The 26,335-nt window shown below is 46.8% G+C and overlaps 1 protein-coding gene, 1 non-coding gene and 1 pseudogene across 4 annotated transcripts in view; 1 reads left to right on the top strand and 2 right to left on the bottom strand.

Moving 5' to 3' along the window:
- The first annotated feature begins 15,239 nt into the window (after positions 1-15,239).
- On the top strand, positions 15,240-15,341 carry LOC130887099 (U6 spliceosomal RNA). The gene has a single exon (XR_009058331.1). It is a non-coding gene; the product is annotated as a U6 spliceosomal RNA (small nuclear RNA).
- Positions 15,342-19,016: 3,675 nt separating this feature from the next.
- On the bottom strand, positions 19,017-19,111 carry LOC130887096 (U6 spliceosomal RNA; annotated as a pseudogene).
- Positions 19,112-22,306: 3,195 nt separating this feature from the next.
- Positions 22,307-26,335, bottom strand: part of Ark2n (arkadia (RNF111) N-terminal like PKA signaling regulator 2N) — a 76,113-nt gene continuing 72,084 nt past the window's right edge. For all 3 annotated transcript variants that reach the window (XM_057788435.1, XM_057788436.1, XM_057788434.1), the window contains one exon: positions 22,307-26,280. In XM_057788435.1, coding sequence (XP_057644418.1) covers positions 26,091-26,280 — 190 coding nt within the window. In that variant the 3' untranslated portion in view covers positions 22,307-26,090. The remainder of the gene's footprint in view (positions 26,281-26,335) is intronic.

The raw sequence follows: 26,335 nt of genomic DNA, 5'->3' as shown, positions 1-26,335 counted from the left end.
GGGCAGCCCTATCCCGTAAGCCGACAGCAGCTTCCATCTCTCTCTGATGCCCTAGTGTGGATACAAAAGAATCAGCTGCTGCGAGGCCCTGCAGTCGCTCCCCACCCCCATGCTGTACGCTCAAGCTGTGACAAACCGTCCCTCCTTCCTCAAGTTACTTTGCCATGAATGTCGCCAGCAAAGAGGGTGGGGAGAGGTCACCTGAGAGGTGCCAATCTGCTAATCAGCCAGTGGGTAGCTGTGTTAAATGACTTCCAAAAGACCTTCTGTTTATAAGGCATTTTTTATTTATTTATTTATTTTTTTTTTTCGAGACAGGGTTTCTCTGTGGTTTTTTGGAGCCTGTCCTGGAACTAGCTCTGTAGACCAGGCTGGTCTCGAACTCACAGAGATCCTCCTACCTCTGCCTCCCAAGTGCTGGAATTAAAGGCGTGAGCCACCATCGAAGGCATTTTTTAAAATGTCCCCAAACAGACTGTCTTGTAGCCAGGCAGTCAGGGACATGCTTCCGGTGTCACACAAGAATCAGCACTGGGTGGCCTTGGGAGTCCCCCACCTAGGCAGGCCCTTTGGTCACGTTGTCAAGAAGCCAAACAGGACCCTTCTAGTGTTCTGTCCCAGTGCTCAGGACATGCGGTCATCTCCGAGATGACTGGACCCACATGCTCCCTGTCCTCGACCACAGACACCTCCCTCTCTACCCGCTACTTCACTCACTTCCCAAGGGCTATGGTGCTGTTCACAAAGAAGTCAGGGTTTAGGAACAGGTAAGTCAGGTGACCACCAGCGCAATAGGCCGTAGGAAAGGCCGTGCTCTAGGAGCAGAGGGACACAACTGTGGTCCCACTGGTGTGAGTGGAGACCGGACACTGACTTGTGCCAGGGTTGTATTCCAGGGAGCTTCTCTCCTGGTAAGTATGCTACTGTTTATTAGATTGCAGGCCTGAATTTGGTTCGGTCAGTCAGGTCAGTTGTTACCGGTGGAATGCTCACCAAATCTAAACAGTCCTGCCTGCCTCTCATGACCTCCCCCAGCCAACCCCATCTCAAAAGAGATACCTGGAAAACTCTTCCTCCTTCCACACCCTAACGGACTGTCAGCAAAGAAAGCATCCTTGTACATGTGGGAGACACATCTTCTTTAACTTGACGTTTATTGGATTTGAAAGCAAGTTGATTGTAGGAAAGTTGGAGACATCAAAACAGTCCTACGACGTAAAGCGTCTCCCACGGTGCAAGCCTTAATAACCATTTTCTTGCCATCTCTTTTCAATGCAAATAGACTCAGCTGTGAGCTGCTAAGAAAACCCAGCGCACACAGTTTTACAGCCTGCTCCTCTGCCTCAGTGGCAACTTCTTTCCATCTCTATAGATTCAGCTAGAGACACAGAGATCTTAGCCCCGTAGGTCTCTACCTTCCTAACTGTCTTAGGGTATCTATTGCTGTGAAGCGATAACATGACCACGGCAGCAATTAGTTGGGGCAGCTTACATTTTCAGGGCCTTAGACCATCATCATCATCATGGTGTGGCATGGTGCTGGAGCTGAGAGTCCTCACATCTTAACTTTAATTTTGCTATTGTTACGAATTGTAATGTAAATATGAGAAATGTGGGATATCTAATATGCAACCCCAAGGGGGTCAAGACTCCCAGGATAAGAACTGCTGCCTTAGAGTCAGACAGGGAATGTGGGGTGACTGGCACAGGAAGGGACAAGGACTAACTTCAGCTTGATCACCCAACAGCCTTACCCTCCCTTTACCCAAGCTAGCCCCTCCCACTGGCTGGCAGGTCTCTTTTCCTTTTCTGTGAACTGGATTTAGCCCCTCCGGGAGCCTCTATCTTCTAGTTCTGTCCTTCTGAATGGGACAGGCTGGCCTTACGGCTTTTCCCTGCCAACCCCTCAGGGAGTCACAGTTCCTTTCTAGGTTTAATAACCCCAGACCCCCACCTTCGTAAATATCATCTGATCCATCCTCACTCCTATCCCGTTTGGTCACACTATATCTATCAATCTGTACCACTGAGGTAGAATTGCAGGTGTCTTTTACTTACTGCTGTATGATCTTTAGTTTCCAAATTTGCTGTCACAAGTTCATACTACTTCTACTACTTAACAAATAATAAAGCACAGTATTATTTCCCTACTGTGGTATTCTTTTCTCTTAAATACTTTAAAACTGTTTTGCTGAGCTAAAGTCTCATTACGTAGCCCAGGTTGGCCTTGAACTCAAAGTCTCCTGCACCAGCCTCCTGAGCACTGGGATTATAGATAGGTGCCACCACATAATTACCAGTGGTGACAATAGTCACTCTGAACCCAAGGTCTCAACATGTACCTGACCTCAGTCTGAAATATTTAGTGGAGATATGCACACACCGACAATCCATGAACTATGAGTAGTTCTCCTTGCCATAAATTGCGATAGTTGTTCCATTTCATCATTAAAATTATTGTTAATCTGTTGTTAATTACTGTACCTAATTTATAAACTTTGCCATAGGGCTGGGGGTCCAGCTCAGTGGAGAAATGTTTACTTGATGTGCACAAGGCCCTAGCTTCAATCCCCTGCACCAAAAGAGAGAGAAAAATCTCTACCATGGATAAAGGAAGAATTCTGTTCAGGCTTTGGTACTCCACACTGCAGGCATCCACTAGAGGTCTCAGAAGGAATCTCCAGTGGACCGAGCCCTCACTGCACTCATGGCGACATCTGCATCCATGGTTTTCCTCCAGTCCTCTGGTAACTGGACCCAAGCTCCCAAGTTAACTGGCCACAGCTACAATGGTGTCCTCCCCTATCACAAAACTCTATCTCATGAGCACACAGGGCAGCCTGGAAGCTTGCCAGAGTCATTGCTTTTCCTGTCTGACTGACCATAGGATGTTGAGAAAGATGCGGGGAAAGCTTTGGTAACAAAGCTCCCTGGGTATGGCTTGCCACGACTTAATGAACTATTCTGGAACGAGCATGTTCTTTGTAGCGAGCTCACAGGCCATCTGTTTAATAATTCCAGGGTGCTGTTGAGTGGCATTAAGCTCAGATGCCAAAGCTGGATCCTTCTCATTTTGAAAACCAGGACATTTTGCTCCCTCTGATTGTTTGGTCCCTTCTCTTTTCTCCCGCCCATCCCCCAAGCACTTTCTCTTCAGTGCCTTCAGGACCAGCCAGTAGCCCCATCTTTCTGGAACTCACAACCAGAACCGAACCATAGCAGCAGCCAGGAGCAGGGCTTTTGTGCAAGACCTGAGCTGCTGTGGCCAGGAGCGCTGTTCACGCGCTGCTGTGACTTAGGTAACTAGAGCTCCAGTCACTAGACCAACAGCTGCTACTGCGTCTCCACAGGGTTAAGTGGGGGACAGATTCCCAGAGGTTCTGGTCCCTGCATTGCCCAGCAACCCCTAGTCCATACACAGTTGCTGGGCCTTGACTACAAACCTGGATTTTACTCTGCAAAGTCCCATTTTTTTGTTCTTTTTCTTTCTTTCTTTTTCCCCCTAAAGACAAGGTTTCTCAGTGTAGCTAGCCCTGGCTGCCCTGGAACTCACTCTATAGACCAGGCTGACCTCAATCACACAGAGATTCTCCTGCCTCTGCCTCCCAAGTGTTGGAATTAAAGGCACACACGCATCACTTTAGGGGTTCTCAGCTTTGTATCTGTAGTACCTTCTATACAGGCCAACAAAGCCATGTGCCACAGGAAGTGGGTCCCCTCACCTTCACTCTGGCACTGGGAGAAACTGACTGAAGAGGCTGAGAAGACCTGGCCCAGCAGCCTCCACCTATCACTGTGTTGTTGGAACTGTTGGGGTGTACCAAGCCCCTGGGGCCTGGGAGGATGATACCGCAAAGACTTTGTCTTCTGTCCCTTCTGCAGTGCCCCGAGGACCAAGACCCGGCAGACAATTCTGCTAATCTAATACTCACCAAGGCCTTCCAGGCTGGTAATTGAATTCTGCTTCCTTCCCAGCCCAATCAGGGAGCCTCGGCCAGTTTCTGCCTTGACAAGATGCTGGGACAAATGTCTAGGGAGGGCAGGGACCTAGACATTCCTCGCCAGCTTCTGGGAGCCACTCGGGGACAGACATGTTCAAATGTCACCTCTACCGCTGCTTTCACCTCTAGAACAATCGCCAGCCAGGAGAGCTTCAAGGTGAGATGGAGCTTGTCTGTGGAGGGATGAGGGACTGGCAGCAGGAGTCTGTCAGGTGGGGATGACATCCTGGAGGTGAGAATCCAGATTCCAGTGGAGCCTAAATGGCAAAAAGTATCCTGCCCAGATGGGTCTTCCTGGCCTTCAACTTCCAACCCCAAGTCACACACGGTTGCCAGGAAGTGGGACAGGGGGTCCGTGTCAGTGTGCCTTAGACCCAGCCTCACAGAAATGCAGGGGGTCCGTGTCAGTGTGCCTTAGACCCAGCCTTGTGGAAATGCAGGGGTTCCATGTCAGTGTGCCTTAGACCCAGGCTCATGGAAATGGAAGAGCAAAATGGAAGCCTGGTCCTGGGACTGGGCACCCAGGGTACTCCCTGGCTGAGGATAAGATCACCTGTGCCCCTTCCTCTCCTTCCCCCTCCACAGCAGACAGTGTGTCCAAGCTCGTCACCATCTCAGCAGCCCCCGTCACCCTCTGACTGGCCGCCCCCATCACCCTCTGACTGCAGCCCCCGTACCCTCTGACTGGCAGGATACTGTCACACCTGCTCCTGCTCTAGCCCTCCTGACTCACACTCCTCTGGCAAATTCTCCACACATCCCCCACGTGGCTCCCTGCAGCTGTCACTCTCCAGGGGCTTCTTAAGCCCCTTTAAGTCCAGGGATCTCTGTGACTTTGCCCCCTCACCTCTCCGGTGTCATCTCTCACTACTCAAACATTTCAGCTCAGTTCTGGCCTGTTGCCTCAACGCAAGATTGCAACCCGCACTCCGTTTATTCTAAATTTCTCTTGCTACAGAAGCCTATGTGGAGGAAGAGCTGAGAGGGTAAGAGACTCACTGGCGTTCGCACCTCTCCTGAGGATAGCATCTGGATTTGCACCCAGGTGGCTGATCTCATGGTCCGATTTCTTAAACACAATCTGGATTAGAGATTCTTTAGAGCCTTCTGTGGGTATCAGTATCTCCCCTCAAGCCACCCATCCCCTAAGCCCATATCCGCTCACGAATTCCTACTATAGTTAGTATTCCTGCTTGATACACCACTCCCACCCCAAAAGCTTGCTCTGCTCCAGGTTGGGTTGAAGACAGAGGATCCCCGTCTTTCTACACACTGCCATCATTTGGGAATCTTTTTTTTTTTTTAAATGCAGATGCTTAGGGATGGGGGCACAACTCGGTGGCTGTGCATGGCTCCCATGTCTGAAGCCCTGGGTTACACCCTGGCACTGAAATCCGACCCTCTTCCTGAACAGATTAAATCTGTCCCACGTGCCCTTGACTAAAAGTCTCCTCCAGGTGACTCTAAAGTTCAGCAAAGTCTGCTCAGAATGGAGATGGCACCGGAATCGCAGGGGGTGGGGGACCACAGGAACCCACAGCGACTCCCTACCCTGAGCCATAGTCCCAGCGTGTACATTCCTAACACGTACCCCGGTTGAGATGTGGCTGCTGACGCTTCAGATCCAGGAGCCCTGGAGTTCAGGTATTCATGTATTCCCAGAGCATCACACTTGCCAGCCCAGAGCTCTTTGCTTGGTCACGCTCAACGAATCACGGGGCACTTCAACAGGCTTCATGCCCCACGCCCCACACTGGCTGACGGCGTAGAAACGGAGCAGTGAGGATCCCCAGAGCTGTTTTTCATGGAGGGCCCCCGGAACCTGGACCATGTCCTTGGGGTTTCACATACAGGGCTTCTTTGGTCTTCACAAGTTCCCTGTACGCAGGTGATATCAGTGTTTCACAGACACTGGACACTGGAGTAGGGTGCAAATGCAGTGACTTACCCAGTCAGGCCGCAGATGGACAGCGGCGGTGTGGGATTGTAGCCATTGTACCAGAAGGCCCTTTTCCAGGTAACCCCAAAGCGCAACTCTCCCCCTCCTCCATGGCCTAGATTCCCACTGAGTCTCAGAACAAGGTCTCCACCCTTTGGTGGGCCCTCATTTCAGCCACGTGCGTGCATTGTAGCAGTATTGTTTGAAATACCTGAGTCTCAGAAAGATCCGGGCACAGAGGACCGTAAGGAGCATTGTTTCGACAAACACACATGAGCTTAAGCCCGAGTGCATCGAGATGCGCATGTCTTACTGTGGGTCCCTGGCAAAAAGTTTCCAAAGCATCGCTTCGAGAAAAGGCCTCCAATTCTCCATAGAAAGGGACTGGTTCCCCGCCATGCAGGAGCTGGGAAGACCGAAGTCGGCCTCTGCTGGGCAGCAGCAGCATTGCAGCAGAGCTGTGGCATGGGGAGAGCCCTGATCATCTGGGCTTAGGAAAAAAGTTACAGTTTCTTCAAACCAGAATATCGATGCTTTTCTAAAAACAGACACACTTTAAAACAAAATGTACACGGATGATTTTTTCCCAACTTGACACAGGAAGGCTCATATGGAAGCAGGAACACCAAATGAGAAAATAAATCCATCAGTTTGGCCTGGAGGCCTGTGGAGCATTTTTTTTTTAAATTTTTTTCATTTTACATATCAGGCCAAGTTTCCCCTCCCTCCCATTCTCCTGACCCCCCCCCATTTCCCCCCACTCCACTCCTCAGAGGAGGTAAGACTAAGTCAACAAAGTCTGGCATACCAAGTTGAGGCAGGACCAAGCCCCTTTCCACTGTATCAAGGCTGAGCAAGGTATCCCACCACAGGGAATGGATTCCAAAAGGCCAGTTCATGCACCCAGGATAAGTTATGGCCCCACTGCCAGACCCCCTTTTCTGGCAGATCAAGCCATGTAACTGCCACTCATATTCAGAAGGCCTAGTTAGGTCCCATGCAAGATCCCCAGCTGTCAGTCCAGAGTCCATGAGCTCCCACCAACTCAGGTCAGCTTTCTCTGCGATTTTCCCAATCATGATCTCGACTCCACTCACTCATATGATCCCTCCTCCCTCTCTTCAGCTGAACTCCAGGAGCTCAGCCCAGAGCTTGGCTGCGGGTCACTGTATCCACTTCCATCAGTGACAGCGTGTAGGTTCTATGATGACAATTAGGGTAATCAAAATATATAAAGAACTCGAGAAACTAAATGAGTCGAGTTTTGCTTTCAGCTGGCTGCCAGAGTCTACATCACTGTGAGTCTTCTCATCCCCTCCCCTGAGGGGTGTCTGTGCAGGATAGTCCCCACCACCTTGGTCATCACACTCAAGTCTTCCCTGTGAGCTGCCGATAGAGCCACAGTCATTTCTTCTTTCCAGGTAGAGTGGAGCTCCTTGAGGGGAACCCCCATTTCTGTCTTCATCCAGACTCCCATGCCGACTGACCAGTTTGGAGGTCGTTGAGTAAGCAGACTCGTGTAACTAGTGTTGCAGAAGACCCAGGCAGGCAATGCCAAGGGTTGCAAAGACAAAGGAGGAAGTGAGATGGGTAGATGGGAGGCCGGCAACCACAGCCTGCTTCATTAACTCTCTGCTCCCCTCCCTAGCCTTGCTTAACACCACGGCCTAAGATCCTGAGACTGACAGGCAGTTAGGCCAGTTCCAGAGCTGGGCCTTCTGACTCCTGGGCCAGCTCTCTGGAAACAGGGAGAGGCAGGTCGAGCAAGGAGGAACCAACTGGGCCTCTTTCTCACCTCTTCCTCTGTCTGCCTTGCACCTTTTCTACCCAATTGTACTTGGTGGAGCTAAGCCCTGACGAGGCCAGTCAGTGGTCTTTGCAGAGAGGGGCCTTTGGTGGGTAGTCTGAATGTGTCTGGGCATAAATCCTACGGGTCCCGAAACCCCACTACAAAATCTGTTGTCTAATAGAAAATACACTTGCACTGCCGCAGCACATCTCTAATAGAAGGGGATCTTGTCAACCTTGCACCATGATGATTTGAGCCAAGCCTGCTTGGGCTGGGGAGCTCAGAAGGACCGGCAAATGGGGTGTCAGTTACCGCCCCCTTGTGGTCTCTTGGAGCAGTTCCACTCCATCGGTGGCTCCAGCTCGGGAGCTAGGGAGCTCCTCCTGGGGCCTGACCTGATGCTGCAGGCTACTAGCAGCATCTCTGCTTCTATTCACTAGGTACCAGCAGGAGCACCTACCTCCATCACCACCACCAACACACACACACACACACACAACTGAAAATGCCTCAGGCATTGTCCCCAGTACTCAGTGTGATAAAATGCTCCCTGGTTAAGAAGCGCCGTCTTTGAAGGGCTTTCTTTCTTCCATGGTTCTTTTTAGATAAGCTTTCCCTAAACCTGTGCAACAACAGCCACCATAAGCTAACACAGAAATCTCCATCTCCATGGGGATGTCATGGGGCCAACACCTACTGCCTGCTTCTACCAGGTATCTCTCCAGCATGTCAAAACCAGGGTGAACTCTGGCCATTTCCTTCTGCCTTTTGTTTTAATTCTCCTAGAAAGCAGATTCGGGAAAATGGGAGTTGAGAAACCGTGGGGAGTGGAAAAGTGAAGGGAAAAGCCAACACACAGTCCATCGTCAGAGACGCGGCCATCAGTGCTCAGGTCCACTGAGATCTCCTGAGACTGCCCAGAACTGTTGAACCAAAACACACTTGGACATTTGTCTCCTGGCTGTGACGTGTGAGGTGAGTACACTTATTAGCTGCTTTCCATTTGCCAGCTATTGGGTCCAGGGCCATTAAATCCCCTGCTTCTGGGCTGTGCAAGAACCACATGAGCCAAACAGACAGCACACACTGGATAAGTGCTGCCAGCCTGAGCCCGAGTGCACACAGAACCGCGAACCACACCTTCCCTGAAATCACAGGATGGCACAGGGCACACAATGAGGCTCCCCAGGTGGTCTCCTTGCATCACCCTGACCAATTAATGTCCCACACAAAGTCCATCCCGCCACTGAGTCTTCAAAGTGGCAGACAATCATAATCTACCAAAAAAATCATTGTGCCAGAAAGTGAACAGGACAAACGGCAGTCATGCTCACCGCTGAAGCTGGCCACGAGGCTGAAATACCATAGGTCATCTCCTTTTAACATCTGCTCCAGATTTCCTCATCGACAGACAGCTCTTTAGTCTGAGGGCTTGACAGACATCTATCCCTCTGTAGCAGGTGAGCCCTCCCTGACCTGCCACGTCACGGCATAGCCTGCCATATCACAGCATAGCCTGCCATGTCACGGCATAGCTGCCACGTCACGGCATAGCCTGCCATGTACGAGCATAGCTGTTGCCAGAACTTACTTTCCAGTACCACCAGGTAAAGAAGCTGATTGAGTTATCTAAGCTCCAGGTAGAACTCTGCTGGAAACCATTGTTCTTACCCATTCCTCAACCTTTGCTGGAAGAGTCTCGTCCCTCCACAGGAACTCCAGTCACCCATTCATCCCATTCGGCCAGTCGATTTAGTAGACTTCGTTTTGCTGCCTCATCGTCTTGTGCTGGTATTTGTGATGACACTTTGTTACACCAGAGAGTGCCAGCTACTTGAGGATGAAGACCGGCTCCAGAGTCTGGCCCACTGCCCAGCACTTAGCAAACACTTAATTCTTGGCTGGTCCCGTGAAGTATGCACAGCCCAGAGATGGCAAATCAGCAGCCTGGGGCTATTTCCGACCTGCAATGTTTTACTTGGCCCCACAACTCCAAGCTGGGCTAGGCCAAAGAGCATTGATCCAGGTGATAAGGTTGGCAAGACTCACGATATAGATTTGGTCATTGGTTGACTATTTAGCAAGCCAGAAATGTACCAGGAAATTATCGGACTGAGGATGCCAATGGCCACCATTCCTTGAGTACACGCTGTACTTATGGTGGTGGCTCCCTGTAGTCCTAGTAGCCTACACAATATGAAGGTCAGAGTACCAGTGCCCCCAGGCTCACAGCTCACAGTGGAGAAATAGGGGAGGATGTGGGGATGGTGACCCATTAGTGATGGGTTTGGCTGACTTTTATTTCTTCCTGCACCAACAGGTCTGTTCCAGCTGTGTACCCAGCAGGCCTGACTACGGCCACATGTGAACACTTCTAAGTCAGAAACTTACACTTTTCAAAAGAAAAAAGAAAGAAACCTACACTTTAAAATAAAAAGAAACCAAAGAAACTTACATTTTTAAACTCATTTTAGGAGACATAACCTCTTTTCATTTACCTCCTTTTGCTTGTTTTCCCAAGACAGGGTTTCTTTGTGTAGCTCTGGCTGTCCTGGAACCCTTGTAGACCGGGTTGGCCTCAAGCTCAAGAGTCAGTCTCTGCCGTCCATGTTCTGGGACTAAAGGTGTGTGCCACCATGCCCACTTTCATTCATGCTTTTTATTAATTTTTGAGGTGGGGTCTCACAATTCAACCCTGAAACCTGTTATGTATACCAGGCTAACCTCAAACTTGGAGTGATCCTCCTGCCTCAGCCTCCACTCTGATCACCACAGGTCCCACACCACGTAACAGTAACAGGTTTTTACACATCAACAGACTGAGTTCCTAAGAGCCTGTGGCAGCCACATCTCCAGTGTTATGGGTTCCAGTTAGCGCCTGAGCTGATGCTCATCGGATTTTGAAGATTTCACTGCTAAGAGGAAGGTTTGCATTTTTCAGTGCAGCAACAACTGTGCTCTGGCAAGGGGCCAGGGAGCTAACCGACAGAGCTGAGCTAACACCACCTGAAGCCAAGGCCTGACACGTTCTCACTCAGCATCCCTGAACGACACCACAAAGTCTCTGCTGTGATAGCGACTGAAAGCCTGCAACCCAGAAACGGAGTGAGAACCTTGGCAACAGATCTTAGGACAGAGAAGGGCATCTATAGCAAGATATAGATCCCACCCAGTGCCACGGCCAGACTGGCGGGATGCCAGCTGTGGGAAAGAGGTGGCATTCAGCAAGACCCTGAGAACTTGTGGCACCCTGTCCCACCTCCCTTACAAACCCTGCCTAAGGCTCTCTCTGGAAAGCCATAAGCACTCCCACTCAGCAGGAATAATGGATGTTTATTTAGGAATACATCATCTGTAGTTTGGAGAGAGAAACAGTATTTCTCAAAGGGGTGGGGGTCCTTCTGAAGTCTTCAGTGTCAGGGTAGTCGGTCGGTGGGGAGGGAGTCAGTCATGTTTGCCTTCAATTACGGCTATTTTTGTCTTCAAGGTCCCCTGCACATAAGTAATAACTTCCCACATAAGTAATAAACTATGTTTTGTGCCCCTACTATTTAAAATAGTTCAGAGAAGTGTGTGGCTATTAACATCTCAAAACATACTACCCTCAATTCCAAAGGTAGTTGGTATATTTCTAATAGAGTTACATACCATAAATCATCATTTTAAAATGTTTTATTTATTTTTATTTTATGAGTGTTTTCCCATATATAGAGATAAATACAGATAGACAGACATGATAGACAAGATAGATGCACTACATGCATGTAGTATCCCAGAAGCCAGAAGAGGGCATTAGAGCCACAGGAACTAGAGTTACAGACAGTTGTGAGTCCTCATGTGTGTGCTGGGAACTAAACCCAAGACCTTTGCAAGAGCAGCGAGTGCTTGTAGCAGAGTCATTGCTCCAGCCTCAGAAATAAACATTCTAAGGCATGTAATTCAGTGGAGTTTGGTAGATTCCAAAGGGTGTGACGGCCACCTCCACATAATTCATTAAATGATCTTATTTTAACTTTAAAATAAGGTGTGTTTGTGTGTCTTTGTGCACACACATGTGGAAGTGTGAATGCCAGTGGATTCCTCAGAGGTGGAGGCAGCTGCAAGCTGTCTGACGTGGGTACTGGGAACCCAACTTAGGTTCTCTGCAAGAGCAGTCATGCTCTTAACTGCTGAGCCATCTCCAGCCCCAGCACTACATAATTTTACAGCATTTCCATAATCCCCAAAGATAGCCCTGATACATTAGCATTGGGCCCTTATGTCTTGGTTCAGGTTTCTATTGCTGTGAAGAGACACCATGACCACAGCAACTCTGATAAAGAAAACATTTAAGTGAGGTGGCTCCGTTACAGTTTCGGAGGTCCAGTCCATGATTATGATGGAGAGCACGACAGTGTGCAGGCAGACGTGGTGCTGGAGCTGAGAGCGCAAATCTTATAGGGAATAGGAAGTTGACTGACTGTCACACCGAGGGAAACTTGAGCAAAAGAAACTGCAAAGCCCATCCCCACAGTGACACACTTCCTCCAACAAGGCCGCACCTCCCAATAGTGCCACTCCCTTTGGGGGCCATTTTCTTTCAAATCACCTGGCTGCTGTGATCACTGAAGCAATAAACATAAATGTACAAGTACCTCTAGTGTACTCAGACTCCTTTGATTTACATCCAGGAATAGAATAGCTAGATAACACAGTAGTTACATCAAACAAACCCTTTCTTCTTCAAGTTGCGTTGGTTATGTGTAGGAAGATAAGGCCTACGAGGCCAAGAGATGAGACAACCTGGAGTCTGCCTGACGGCCTAGCAACAGGCACTGTCAGAGCCTAGCCAATGAGGGGCAACCGCAAGATGTCAATGGATTGGAGTGCAGCCTAGGTGCTGAGAGAAGGTATACCAGGTTCTGCCCATCGCTGTTTGCCTTTACCTGACTCGTGATGTCTATGCCGTTGACGCTGCGTCTTCTCACCCCCTCCCTCGAGGGGGCCGTTAGGACCCAGCAAGAGTCATGGTGTTTATCACGGCAACAGAAAACAAACTAAGACACAGATGAGTTGGAGCAAATAAGAGCAAACACAGCATCTTATGAACAGCAACATTTAAAATGCTGTAATGAATTCCATTATTTTCATCTCATTTGTCGACTTCTGTAATTATTTAGTGAGCGACCACAGTAATCCTCAGAAGGTCCTGTAAGTGCTCCCGCAGTGCTACTTCGGAGGTTGTGAATCAGTCAGTGGCTTTCTTGAAATGTCTAAGTGTCTTCATCCAATTTAAAAGACACTTTTGCTATACATAGCAATCTTGGTTGGAAGTTATGTTCAGGGCTTTGCTTGCTGATCTGCTGAGATGTCCACCAGCTCCTGCTGCCATGACTTACTTCCCTGCCATAGACTGGTTCCTCAAATTGTGTGTATGTGTGGTGTATGCACACGAGTGTGTACGTGTGCACATCCATGGATGGGCGTTGAAGCTAGAGAGCATCGGGTGTCTCACTCTCTGCTGCCACCTTATTTCCTGAGAGGGTCCTACTCAGGGTCACCATTGCTGTGATGACACTCTGTGACCAAAGCAACATGGGGAGGAAAGGCCTTATTCGGCTTACACTTCTACATCACAGTTCATTACTGAAAGAAGTCAGGCCAGGAACTCAAACACAGCAGGAACCTGGAGGCCAGAGCTGATACAGAGGCCATGGAGGGGTGTTGCTTCCTGGCTTGCTCCCCATGGCTTGCTCAGCCTGCTTTCTTATGGAACCCAGGACCACCAGGTCAGGGGTAGCACCACCGACCATGGGCTGGGTCCTCCCCCATCAATCATTTATTAGGAAAATGCTCTACAGGGTTGCCTATAGCCCCATCTTATGGAGGTATTTTCTCTCTCACCTCTGGTGATTCTATCACCAGACATAAAACTAGCCAGCACAGAGGGTCTCTCATTGAATCTGAAGCTTACTATTTTGGCGATGCTGTCTGGTCAGTGAGCCCCTGGGAAAAGCCTGTGTCCACCCCATACTGCTGCAGGTATAGATGTGTACAGGCATGCCCCACTGTTACGCTGGTGCCAGAGATTCAGACAAGGGTCCTTTTGCTTACACTCTTACCCACTGTGCAATCTCCTCAGTCCTTAAGTTGCTTCCTATTAAGTATTTGGTCACAGAGATGAGAAATGTACCTAACACAAAATACTGGCGCCATGAAGCTCTTGTGCGAAACCTGCCCATGTTAGCTGCAGCTCTGGACCAGACCGTGGGAGAATGGGAGATTGGAGCTGCAGGCTAGGAAAGCCTAGAACGCCACACGCAGACTTGAGGATGAACAGTGAAGCCAGACTTGCCGGGTTTCAGGGAGGCACAAAGGTTGTAAAGGGAACTGGAGTGCGGTCACTGTGACGTTCTGGCCATGCATGTACGTTCTCTCCATGACCTAAAGAACTGAGTGTGACATTCTGACCATGCATGTATGTTCTGTGTCGTAAAGAACTGAGTGTAACATTCTGACCATGCGTGTATGTTCTCTCCGTGTCCTAAAAAACTGAGTGAGGCTAAATTGAACCATGATGGACTGATCTGCTTGGTGGGAGAAATTTCAAGGCATCCAGGCTGTGCCATGGCTATCGCTCACTTTCTTCAGCTAGGTTTCAAACAAGAGTGAGCAGAAAGTAGGTAAGGTGTGACAAATATACAGATTTTTCAGGAGAGGAACGTGTACACCAAGTCGCAGACAGAGGAGACAAGGCAGATGTGTGCAGAGCAGCTGTGACTGTTAACAGAGACGGGTGCAGCTAAGGACAAGCCAGAAACTTTGTTCTGGGACAAGAGAATGATGCCATGAGGGCAAGACTCCATTCCCAGGAATAAAACTGAAAACCCTCTTGAAAAACATTTATTTCAAAGGAAAGCTCCTAAACAGAGTGTCTCAAAGGCCTCATGCTCAAAAAATTCTCTTAGGGAAGTATTTTTCCAGGCTCGGCCACCCCGGGTCAGGCTACATTCTGAACCAGCAGTGGAAGGTTTCATCATTCATATGGTACTGGTTTTGAGGTCATGCAAGTCAGAAGACTTAGAAGGTCATGGGGATTTGTAGAAAGCTTTCAGAAGCTTTTAAGGACAGGCACCGTGTACCTGAGTTGCATTCCCAGCATGCAGCCCGATTGAGTTGTTCACAAAACTGCAAACTGAAGATTGGGTTATAACGGATACCCCAGGCTATTAGAAGCGTTAAGAATATGGATATCTGCCAAGCAGCTCTACAGGTACATGGAGGAGCCAGCCAAGAAAGAGGTCTCACATGCCACAGGAGGCAGGGGTCACAGTGACAAGGCCACAGAGCCCACTGAAACTCAGCAGACAGCACCAGGAGCCTCAGATGTTGGGCCTGGAGTTGTCAGATTCAGTCGCCTGGCTCTATTGGCCACGCCCTGGTCTGATCCATCCTCGCTTCCATATTCCTTTTTGGAAGGGCAATACTTACTCTGTACCATTTTATACTGAAAATAAGTAACTGAGAACTTGTTTTTTCCAGGGACCCAGGTAAAGACTGCCTTGATACAGAGAAGATCAGCACGGCCCTGAGCAAGGATGACTCACAAATCTGTGAAGTTCATACTTTGCTTTCTCTGTCTCCTGTACATTCTTAACACCCAGGGATTAACCAGTGTCATCAAACAGAAGCTGAAGGGGGGCTGGAGAGATGGCTCAGCGGTTAAGAGCACTGACTGTTCTTCTCAAGGACCCAGGTTCAATTCCCAGCACCCACATGGCAGCTCACAACTGTCTGAAAATCCAGTTCCAGGGGATCTGACACCTTCACACCAATGTACATAAAATAAAGTTAAATAAACCATAATTTAAAAAAAAAAAAACAGAAGCTGAAGGATAATGACGTCACTCAGCTCAAGAAGAATGCAGACACCCTGTGGGACATTCAAAAGTACCTAAAAAACCTGTGACTGCTAGATCCTAGGCTAGAGAAATCCCAAATCTACAGTGTGATAGCCATGAACCTTCAATCTTCAGCTTTGTTCATGGGTCAGTCTCCTTCTCCCCTGATGTGATATGCACTCACAGACCAAAGCCCAGGCCTGTTTGATGCTTACAGTATGAGCTCTTGAACAAACAAGGGTACCTACTGCAATGTGAAAAAGGAAGAAAAGAGAAGAAGAGGAGGAGGAGGAGGAAAAGAAAAAAAGAGAAGAGACTACCTTGAATCTTAGTATCTGCAGATGTCTGAAGAGTTGGAGTTCTAAGACTATGGAGATTTTTGAAGTTGATTTGGCATTATGATATGGCTATGTGCATACAGGAACCATGGGCAGAATGTTATGGTTTAGTGTCAATCTCTCCAACACTTGTTTCCTAGCAGGTGGTGGTGGGGTCTTCGAAGCTTGCAGACAGTAGGTAGGGCCAAGCTGGAGGAAGGAGGCCTTTGGAGTAGGCCGCTGGGGTAAGGACTTGGCTATCACTTTCTACTCCAGGCTGTTTCCTGATTCAGATGGTCCTCAAACTGGACAATACTCTCAAATCACTGGGTAAAATAAATCAATCCCTGAAAACAAACTAAACCCTCAACTATCATTTCACACTTTCCTGGCTCTAACAGTTTGGGTTAAGAAGGCTCACAATATGAGCAATTGGGTCAAGACCATGATGGATACCCACAGAAACAGCTGACCTGAGCTAGCAGGAGCTCATCAACTCTGGACTGATAGTGGGGGAATCTGCATAGGCCCAAATTAGGCCCTCTGAATGTGGGTGACAGTTGTGTGGCTTGGGCAGTCTATGGGGCCACTGTCAATGGGACCAGGATTTATCCCCAGTGTTTGAACTGACTTTTTGGAGCCCATTCTCTTTGGAGGGAGGGCTCAGCCTAGATATAGGGGGGAGGGCCTTGGTCCTGCCTCAAAGTGATGTGTCAGACTTTGTTGACTCCCCATGGGAAGCTTTACCCTCTCTGAGGAATGGATTGGGGATAGGGAAGGGGAGGGGAGAGAGTGAGAACTGGGATAGGTATGTAAAATGAGAAAAGACTGTTTAAAAAATAAAAATAAATTTTTAAAAAATTCTGACAATATTCTGATGTGTCACATGCCTACAATGTATTGGTGTGTTTTCACTTGGATCTTTTAACGTTGTTCCAACTGAAACGTGCCATGGCTGGGTTCTTCTCCAGCCATGTCTATTTAGGATTTTAAATGACTCTCCTCTTTGTACATGCATCTCTGTTTAGATTTGGAAAGTTTTCTACTATAATTTCATTCATAGATTTCTGTGCTTGAGTTTTCTCAGCTCCTCTTCCCAGGCAGGGCTCCTTAGGTCTGTTGTATCCCTTGGTTCCTGGAAGTTGCGGTCACACTTGTCCTTGTTTTTCTGTGGCTGTGACAAACACCATGAACAAAAGCAACCAGGGAGGAAAGAGTTCATTTGGTTTGACTTAAACATTCAGGTCACAGTCTATCTTGGGTGTGTGGGGGGGGTCAGTGAAGGAACCAAAGCAAAAGTCAAGCATGGAAGGATGCTGCTTCAAGGCTCATTCTAAAGCTTTTGTTCTTTTCTAAAGCTGAGATTATGATATCATTTCCTCTGATGTGGAATTCCCCTTTGTATTCTGTGAATACCATTGGTTAATAAAGAAGTGCTCCGGGCCTATAGCAGCGCAGAGTAGGCAAGGTGGTAATTCCAAGCAAATAGAGGAGAGAGTAGGCAGAGTCAAAGAGAAGCCATGGAGCTGTCAGAGGAGAGAGATGCCAGCTGCCACCCGGAACCTTACTGTAAACCATGAGCCTCGTGGTAAAATACAGAATAATAGAAATTGTCAGGAGCCGTGTCCCCCCAAAATTTACAGGAAGCACCACCGTGAGGAGTTTTTGCAGAGGGCTTCACTTCTCAACTGTATTGAGAATAGTCTTATTGACCAAGCCTATCCCACACCCAAATTAACTGTTAATAGAGAGCTGTTAGCGGAACCTGCCTCACATTCCAGACTATCTAGAGAACTAGGTGGGTCACCTTGTGACTTCCTGACCAAGGAATCGTGACCTAGCCTACGTGATGGGCGTGGACCACGTGGCAAGACCCAGTGCCCCAGCCCCCCAAGCTCCCCATTCAGGGGCTATATAAGCTGTAACCATGACCCTAATAAACGGAGGCTTTGACAAATACGCTTAGCCTCCTTCCCCTTATCACCTATGTCTTTCAGGTGGTGCCTCTCCGTGACCCTGGAATAACTGGCCAGCCAGGCGGGTTACAAACCCTAGACAGAGTAACCCGTCGAGGCCGCTACAAGAAATGAGCTAATTTAAGGTATAAGAGTTAGCCAATGAGAAGCATAAGCTAATAGACCAAGCAGCGTTATAATAATACAGTTTCTGTATGGTTATTTTGGGTCTGGATGGCAAAGAATGAACAAGAAGCCTCTGCCTACATTCCCCCTTAGCTTTCCTCCCTCCAACCCCCACATTCATGGCCTCTTTTTCTTTGTTGGTGGTGGTGGCTGTATGTGTGTTACTGAGATGTAAGTAAAACCTGCTCAGCCTATGTAATGTTACTTGTGTGTTCGTTTCCAGGGCTGACCATTTGGTACCGGGTAACCGATCTGGGTGCTCTTCCCTGGGGAAGACTGTTTCTCCCCGTCTCGGCACTCGTCAGCTGTCTGTGGTTCTTTCTTACACAGGAGCTTTGTGGGCAGCCATGTAGCTTTGGTGATTCCTGTTTCTATTGCTTCTGCGTATCAGTCTGAACACCCACTGGTCTGGACGCTTCCTAGTTGTATTTCAGTATCTTCACAGTAAGCAACATGCTTTTGAGGGTCCACTCGCAGAAGAGGAAATTAACCACGGCAACAGCAACAAGAATAACCAGAGCAAGACACAGAAATACGCTTAGAACCACTCAAAGTCCACTTACACGCCACGATGACTACAGGCCAGAAACAGCAACAAGATGTGTGCTATCAAGGTAAAAAGTACTTTGAGTAAATACAGAAATAAAAAATGAATAAAATTAAGGAAGGGAGTAGGGGGAAAACAAAGAAGGGCATATAAATAAAAGGAAGAAAGGCCAGGCATGGTTACTAGGTCCTTAATCCCAGCACTCAGGAGGCAGAGGCAGGCGATCTCTGTAAATTCAAGGTTACACTGACCTATACAGGAAGCTCCAAGCCAATCAATCAGGGATATATTAACATAGTGAGAGCCTGTCTCAAAAAGGAAAGGGAGGTGTGAGAGAAAAATGTCCTGAAGAGAAGGGATTAAAAGCAAGAGGCATTACCAATAATGAGAGAATTCATAACCAAAAAAATCTTTTAAATGTAAATAAAACCTTGTACAGAGGCCATGCTAAACTTCTCTGTATCGCTCCAATTTTAGTATATGTGCTGCGGAAGCAAGATTTTGCAGTGGCATTTAAAAAAAAAAAGGTTTATTTAGTTATTATGTATACCACGGTCTGCCTGCATGTACGTCTGCACGCCAGAAGAGGGCACCAGATCTCATTATAGATGGTTGTGAGTCACCAAGTGTTTTGCTGGGAATTGAATGTAGGCCCTCTGGAAGAGCAACCAATGCTCTTAACCTACGAGCCATCTCTTCAGCCCCTTGCAGTGGTATTGATGACTGTGGACTCACAGTTGAGAAAGAGGGATATAGAAAGCTTCTATGACAACCCATACTCTCACCCCATCCCCACCCCTACAAAGTAACAGCCTAGACAGACAGCCATCAAAGAGAACCCTTAAAAATGTGTTAAGGATGCTGAAGTGTAGCTCTCCACAACCAATGGCTTCTGGTGGAACGCGGGTGGGGAAGGACTGTTTCCTTTAAGGGGCTGGTCTCTGGGAGTTTGATTGTGCTCCAATGAGTATATGAGTAACAGAAGTTGGACTTTTTCTCTGTGTCCCCTTCTCCTTTTTGGGGGGAATGGGGCAGACCTGGGAGGACTGGGAGGTGAGTGTGATCAGAATGATATAAAATTCCCACATAATCAATAAAAATATTACGTGATTGAAAAAATAAAACCACAAAAAGCTTCAAAACACAAAACAAAACAAAAAAAGAATTAAAGGATAAAATCCTAAGGAGATGGCTCAGCTGATAAAGGCCACAATGAACAGGTCTCAACCCCCAACACCCATGCAAAATGAAAAAGGAAAAGCTGTATCCCAGACTGGGATGGTGTAGAGACAGGAGGATGCCTGGAGCTTGCTGGCTAGTCACTACACTAATCAATGAGCTTCCGGTTGGGAAAAAAAAAAATCAGATAAAGTGCTGGTGAGATGGATCAGCGGGTGGAGGCACTTGCTCTCAAATCTAAAGAGCTAAGCCCAGTTCCCAGAAACCACACATGCTGGAAGTCGAGGACCGACTCCCGCAGACGGTCCTCTTCACACCACATGCTGGAAGTCGAGGACTGACTCCCGCAGACGGTCCCTCTTCACACCGGTGCTGCCTGGACTGCCTCTCAGATGGGCTTCTGCTTTCCCCAACTCCCCAGGGAACTGTGAGGGTAGCTGGAGCCCTGTTTCTTTTCAGTTCGTTCATGGAACACTTCCGCTTCTTCTGTGACTGTCAATGGCTTCCTTCCTCCTCCATGGGACAGAGTCTGTTTCTTGTTGTCCTGACTCCTCTGATTCACAACGAGAGAGAGGCAGGTTCTAAACCTGTCATCTTCCCTGGATGTCTGGACACGAGTCCTCTGCCTTGGCTCGAATCTCCAGCGTCCCCCAGGCTCTCAAGCTTTGAGCGACTATTTCCCGGCTTCTGGGGTTGTTCTGGAGGCTGTGCAGTTAGACTTGTGGAAATAGCCGCAGGTCTTTAAAGGCTATGCTGGCTTCTGGTTCTGCCCTACCAGTGTAAACAGGCTGCTGCTTCCCAGGGCCACACCACAGACTGAGATGCCCCCTACTGCCATCCATGCCTTCCACTCTCAGACAGACAGGAACCTAGCCACCCTTAAGTTGCTTTTTCATCTCACTGATCAAAATGAATGAGAAAAGCAACTAACAGATCTTAACAACTGAAGCAGCAGTGAGAGCATCATGTATTTGATTGGCATCTTTCTGATGGTGCTATTTTTGTGCTATTACTGAATATTTGTCTGTTTTCCAGGTAGAATTATCCAGATCCTTTACCCATCCCTTTTTTTCCCTTAACACACACACACACATACACACACACACACACACACACCATAGTCTCACTATGTATCTATCCCTGGCTGGCCTAGAACTTACTATGTAGATCTGGACTCAGACATGTGCCCACCTCAGCCTCCCAAGTGCTGGGATTAAAGGTGTGTGCCACTGCCACTGGCCTTTGTCCATTTCTGTGCTTTTAAAATTGGCTTGTAAGAGCAGATACAGACACAAGTCTCTTAGTTGAGGCCTCTAAGCACTTTTTTTTATTGGGTGAACAGTCTTCTCTATTTCTTGAAGCAAACTTCAGCTCCCCAGGGCACACAAAAACAAACAAACAAAACACCAAACCCCCTCAATGGACTTTTATAAGGAAGAAGCCCAAATGGGGCAAGCACCATCCACGCATCAGTATTATTTTGTATTAGTATTATTTTATTTACTTGTGTCTATTCTGCAAAAGGCAAAAGGTCAGGAAATGAGGTCACCCATCACCAGTTTCCTTCTAGAGTCAGGGTGTGCCCCCACAAACTCTTGGTGGGAGCTATCATATACAGGTTTCAGATACAAGGCAGTTTGAAGTAGGCGTTTCAAACAAACTGGAAACAGCCCTGCTTCTTGGACTGGGAGGACCTGGAGTTGAGTGACAGGATTTAGGGCTAGGCCTCGTTCTCTAGACCCTCATTCTTCTTCATGCACTTTACAAAAGTCATAAGGTGTTCAAACACAGCTTCTACAACTTTGGTAACCAAATACAATTCTGAAAGCAGAACCAAACTAGGGAAAGAGTTTGTGAGGTTATTTGTAAAATACAGTGTTAAATCACATGGCGCTTTCTGGAAAGTGATTAGTCCTGAATGGAGTTTTGTTCCTGGGAGCAAACGTACCTCAGATTGTGCCAAAAATCACTGATCCTAGCTAAGAAGAAAGATTCAGGCTACAGAGAAACTAATGTAAAACTACCTTTCTTTTTTAAGTGCTTTTACATTGTGTGTGTCAGGGTGTACATACAAGTGTGTACTAGGGTGCAGAGGACTACCATCCAGCTCCCTGAGGCGGTCTTCTGATGGCCTAGGGCTTACAAATGACTGGCCTGTCTGGGCATTCTGCTCCATGGATCCTCTTGTCTCACACCTCCCCAGGGCTGAGATTCCAAGCCTGTTCCACCTTCAGCTTTTTACATGGGTACTGAAGATCAAACCCAGGTCCTCATGTTTGGTAAACACTTTACCAACTGAGCCAACCTCTTAGTGCCATGAAACTACTTTTGCCTAGATCTGACACAGGCTACTCACAACACATCTTGGAAATAGGATACATCTATGGGTTAGCTCACATGGTGTCTTAAAATGATCTATTAACAAAATAGAACATTTTTTCCTCCAAAGCTGGGGGACGGTTCCAGGCACTACCTTATTAACTAAGGCAGGAAAAAAAAATTCTCACCAAGTATCATTGTTTAAATACACTCTATTTTTATTTTGTCTTAAAATAGTTTAACCTTTATGCTACAGACTTATTTCAAAAAACAAAATCTTATCTTGCACCAAAAAATATATATATAACACTCTGTTTATTTTTTTTTCTCCAAAGACCATTAAATACTAAATGGAAACAAAAACTAAATAATGATGTAAAGAACCAAATTCATTTTACAAACTCGAGTTGCACGTTTGGGAAACATTACTTCTACGCAATGATCTGTCGTCACTGCGTCAAGTCCACGCTCAGTCCCCAGCAACAGCAGATCTGTTAACGCCAAGTGCACTGGTTCCTAGCCATACAATGGCTGACAATTCATGTTCAAGGTAAGAAGAGCAAAGGATTCAATGACCTTCGCACTCTTTAAAGAACAAAGCAACAACAAAAACATTTCCTAGTTTCCAGTGATTTTTTAAGATCACTACCCTTTGAAATTTGTTAGAGAATAAGTAGTGTTTTAAATAAAAAGAAAAAAATACAACAGCATTGGACTAAAATACGTGATTATTTTAAACAAACAGTGCACAATCTGAGGGAGTTTGGTTAGGGTGCAGCAGTTTTATATACACATGGAAGTCACATCACACACATATGGGAGAGCAGGAATTGGGGCTCAGCGCTTTGCCTTAAGGGGGGGGGCTGTCAAAACTAAAACAAAGTCGTGCCCTAGGCTTTGGCAAGCCTTGGGACACAAACAAAAAAGCAGGCAATGAATCTGTCTTAAGTTAGTCATGGTGTTAATCTCTAACAGTGGATGGACAAATAGCTAAACTAGCAAACCGGGCAGGCCATGCGCGTAACCGTGCTGACAAGCACATGCAACGGCCGCTCTCTCACCACTGACAGCATCCAGTTAGTCCACAGGAGTGGTTCTCAACTGTCCTATTGCTAATGCACAACCATAAAACTATTTTCATTGCTACTTCATAACTGTAATTTTGCTACTGTTGTGAATTGTAGTGGAAATATCTGATATGCAGATGGTCTTAGGAGACCCCTGTGAAAGGGCTGTCCACTCCTCAAAGGGGTCGTGACCCACAGGTTGAGAACCACTGGTCTACAAAGAGCAGCAGTTGCCTTACAGAGCAGCCACAGTGGCAAATAGCCAGGTTTCTGCTCCTCTGGTTTTTCAAATTGGAGGGGAAGGGAATTAACCACATTAGTGGCATAAACCAATCTGTGATCCCACTGTAACCCAAACAATATCTTGGCAAAGCATAAAGAACTACTTATGTTACCAAACGTAAAACTTTAATTAGAAAATAATACTTTTAAAGACAATTTCAAATATTATGAGATTTATGTCACAGAATTTGATTAATACCTCGCCAGAAACCATACTTCCACTCTCCTAGATGTAGCAATAGAGAGAGCTGAAGAGGAGTTCAAATGCCCTCTTAATTAGTTATTTGATGGGAAAGTCCCGTGCGTTTTACAGAGAGCCGACTGCCTCAAGCATCCCCTCACTCCTTGCATATTAATGCCTACATCTCTATTCTGATGCAGGGAGTCAAGTAGTCAGGGACCTGTATCAGGAGTAAGGATCTGTCTGTGCAACCTAAGATAAAGGCAAAAGGCCAGAAAAGAGCGAGGGGCACTCCATTCTGTCCCCAATCCACAGTGCACCCAAAGTTAGGGGATGGCTAACAGGGACTAAAGAAACTGTCAGGGGAAATTGCCTGTAGTATAGACTTGAACAAAACATTAGTAACATGAAAACAAGCCATGCAAAAACATTCTTTAAATGGGGCTGTGCCCTGATACTGGGGGAGATAGATAAAAGCTGCGAAAATTTCAAGTCATACACTCCACTATATTCTCTTATCAATGATTTTCTGGAAAGCAAAGACCAGAAATTATATATTTCTCCTTTGTTGAGCATTTTAATTCAAGTAAAAAAATGTGTAACAGTAAAACTCAATAAATTAATCCTAAAGCAAGAGGTGAAGGCCCAAAGATATACCAGCAGTGAATTTTCAAAGTTCTGTTTCGGTCTGACCTCTGGGTCTTTGGTTTCTGTCTAGGACTGTGGCAGGTGAGAGCAATAAATGATGAACTGAAACTGGAGAGTCATAATTTTTAAAGTCTAATTAGTAGTAGACTAAAGAAAAAAAACTGAAAAGTTGATGAGCAGAGGGCAGATCAAATGACTACCACCAGATAAGACCAAAAAAGAAAAAAAAAAAACCCACATGCTCAAATATAAGCGACTGAAGGAACCCACAGAAGAACTGAAGTAACAAGAAGGAAAATTAATGAATAAACTTGTCTTTACATAAGAAAAGAGAAAATGTCAGGCTGACTCATGCATGAGCGTGCAAACTGTGTCTCATTCCTCTCAGGGCTTCCACAGTGTCCACCCTGCACAGTGCTTTTGCAGAATGGGTCCTTGGTGAATGTGTGCACTGAATGAAAATGGCAGGTCTCATCCTACGATCAGGAAGAACCACCAAGGCATAAGGAGGGAAGCAAAAGGACATGGCAACCCCGCATGTAACAAAGCAAACAAAAACCAAACGTGAAACCTTCTGAGCCAGTATTACTTCACTCCCCCTGGGCACAATACATAGTGTTCTAATTCTAGGTATTGCTTTTTAAAAGTTCTTCACTAGTAACTACAACGTTATAGGAAAAAGGTAGTAACTAATGCCACAAAATTCCTCTGCTGGCATTTCCTAAATTCCCTGAAGTTTCTATTACCCTTTACTAATCCTTTTAGATACTGTAAGACTTAGAGTACTTATCAATGTGCTTTGCATTTGATTTCTTATGGTATATCTTCATTTCTCTTGTGTATGTATTTTAGAAGGCAAAGAAAACTACCCAAACACAGCGTGAGGTCCAGTTAAACAGCTGTTACACACCCTCTATGGAACAACAAACTGTAAGAAAAGGTGCCTCCCTCTCAGATTTCCAAGTGCCTACAGACTTAGATGCCACACAGCCTCTTACGCTCTTCCTACTCAAGTAACAGGTTTCCCTGTTTGCCTTCCTATTTGAATAAACCGGGGAAGGGGGGAAGCTGAGAGAGAGAGAGAGATTGCCCACTGATCTCTCAATGCACTCTTCAGACATCCAGAAACTCTCAAGAATTAATTATTGCGACAAGGAGACCAACTGAGTCCCCTTAATAGTATCTGGAAATAAAGGGTGGGGGCATTTCAAATACCTGTGTTATGGCAAACTGACAAGGAGCTATGTCAGGAAAGAAGGCAGAAGACGTAAGCTAAAGAAAAATATATTTTATAATACTTCTGTCTTCCACTTTGCAGGAAGGGTTTTCTAAATGCACATGCCCTACCAGGTGCCAACAAGAAGGCCCTGACTGATATGTATGCAAATGCCCTAGGGTAGGAGTGACAATGAGGCAGATGGAGGGTGGTCATATCTAGATATTAATTTCATTATACAGAAAAATAAATATAAGATTCAAAACCTGAAATCCATTTTGACTAGTAAGTAAAATATTATTCTAAATGGAGAGTGACTTTTAAGATAAGTCACTAAGCAAAATGAAATTCTCTAATAAAATCCACCATTCTCATGTTCTTACTGAGGGAAAAAAAAATTATTTTTTCTGTGTTAAGTTATTTTCCTAAGCGAATTATTTTAATAAAAAGTGGGGGAGGTTACCATGAATTTCAATTCCACAAATGCCACAAACAGCTTCTGAAGCTGAAGCTATGACAATGAACTTCCATGTCACACAGAGGAGGAGGTGAGGAAAACAGTGCAGAGAAGCAGTGACACTGCATTACAGTAGGTATTTACGCCTGCTGTCCTCATCCAAGGTGAGGTCAACAACTTCTGCCGGGGAAGCCCACGTCTGCTGGGGAGTCACAGCAGTCCATGACTGTGTTTGCCGGGAGCCACCATACTGCGTGCCAGAGCCATGCTTCCAGGAAGAGACACTCTGTATCACACCTCCTCGGGGGTGAGCACACCTGCAATTGTGTAAAGAATAGAGCCCAGTTACTTACTGTTAGGAAGCTGAGATGC

This window comes from Chionomys nivalis, chromosome 14 (assembly GCF_950005125.1).
Source record: "Chionomys nivalis chromosome 14, mChiNiv1.1, whole genome shotgun sequence".
Lineage (NCBI taxonomy): Eukaryota > Metazoa > Chordata > Mammalia > Rodentia > Cricetidae > Chionomys > Chionomys nivalis.
The sequence above is the reverse complement of the archived record's forward strand: the minus strand, read 5'-3'. Positions and strand labels throughout refer to the sequence as shown.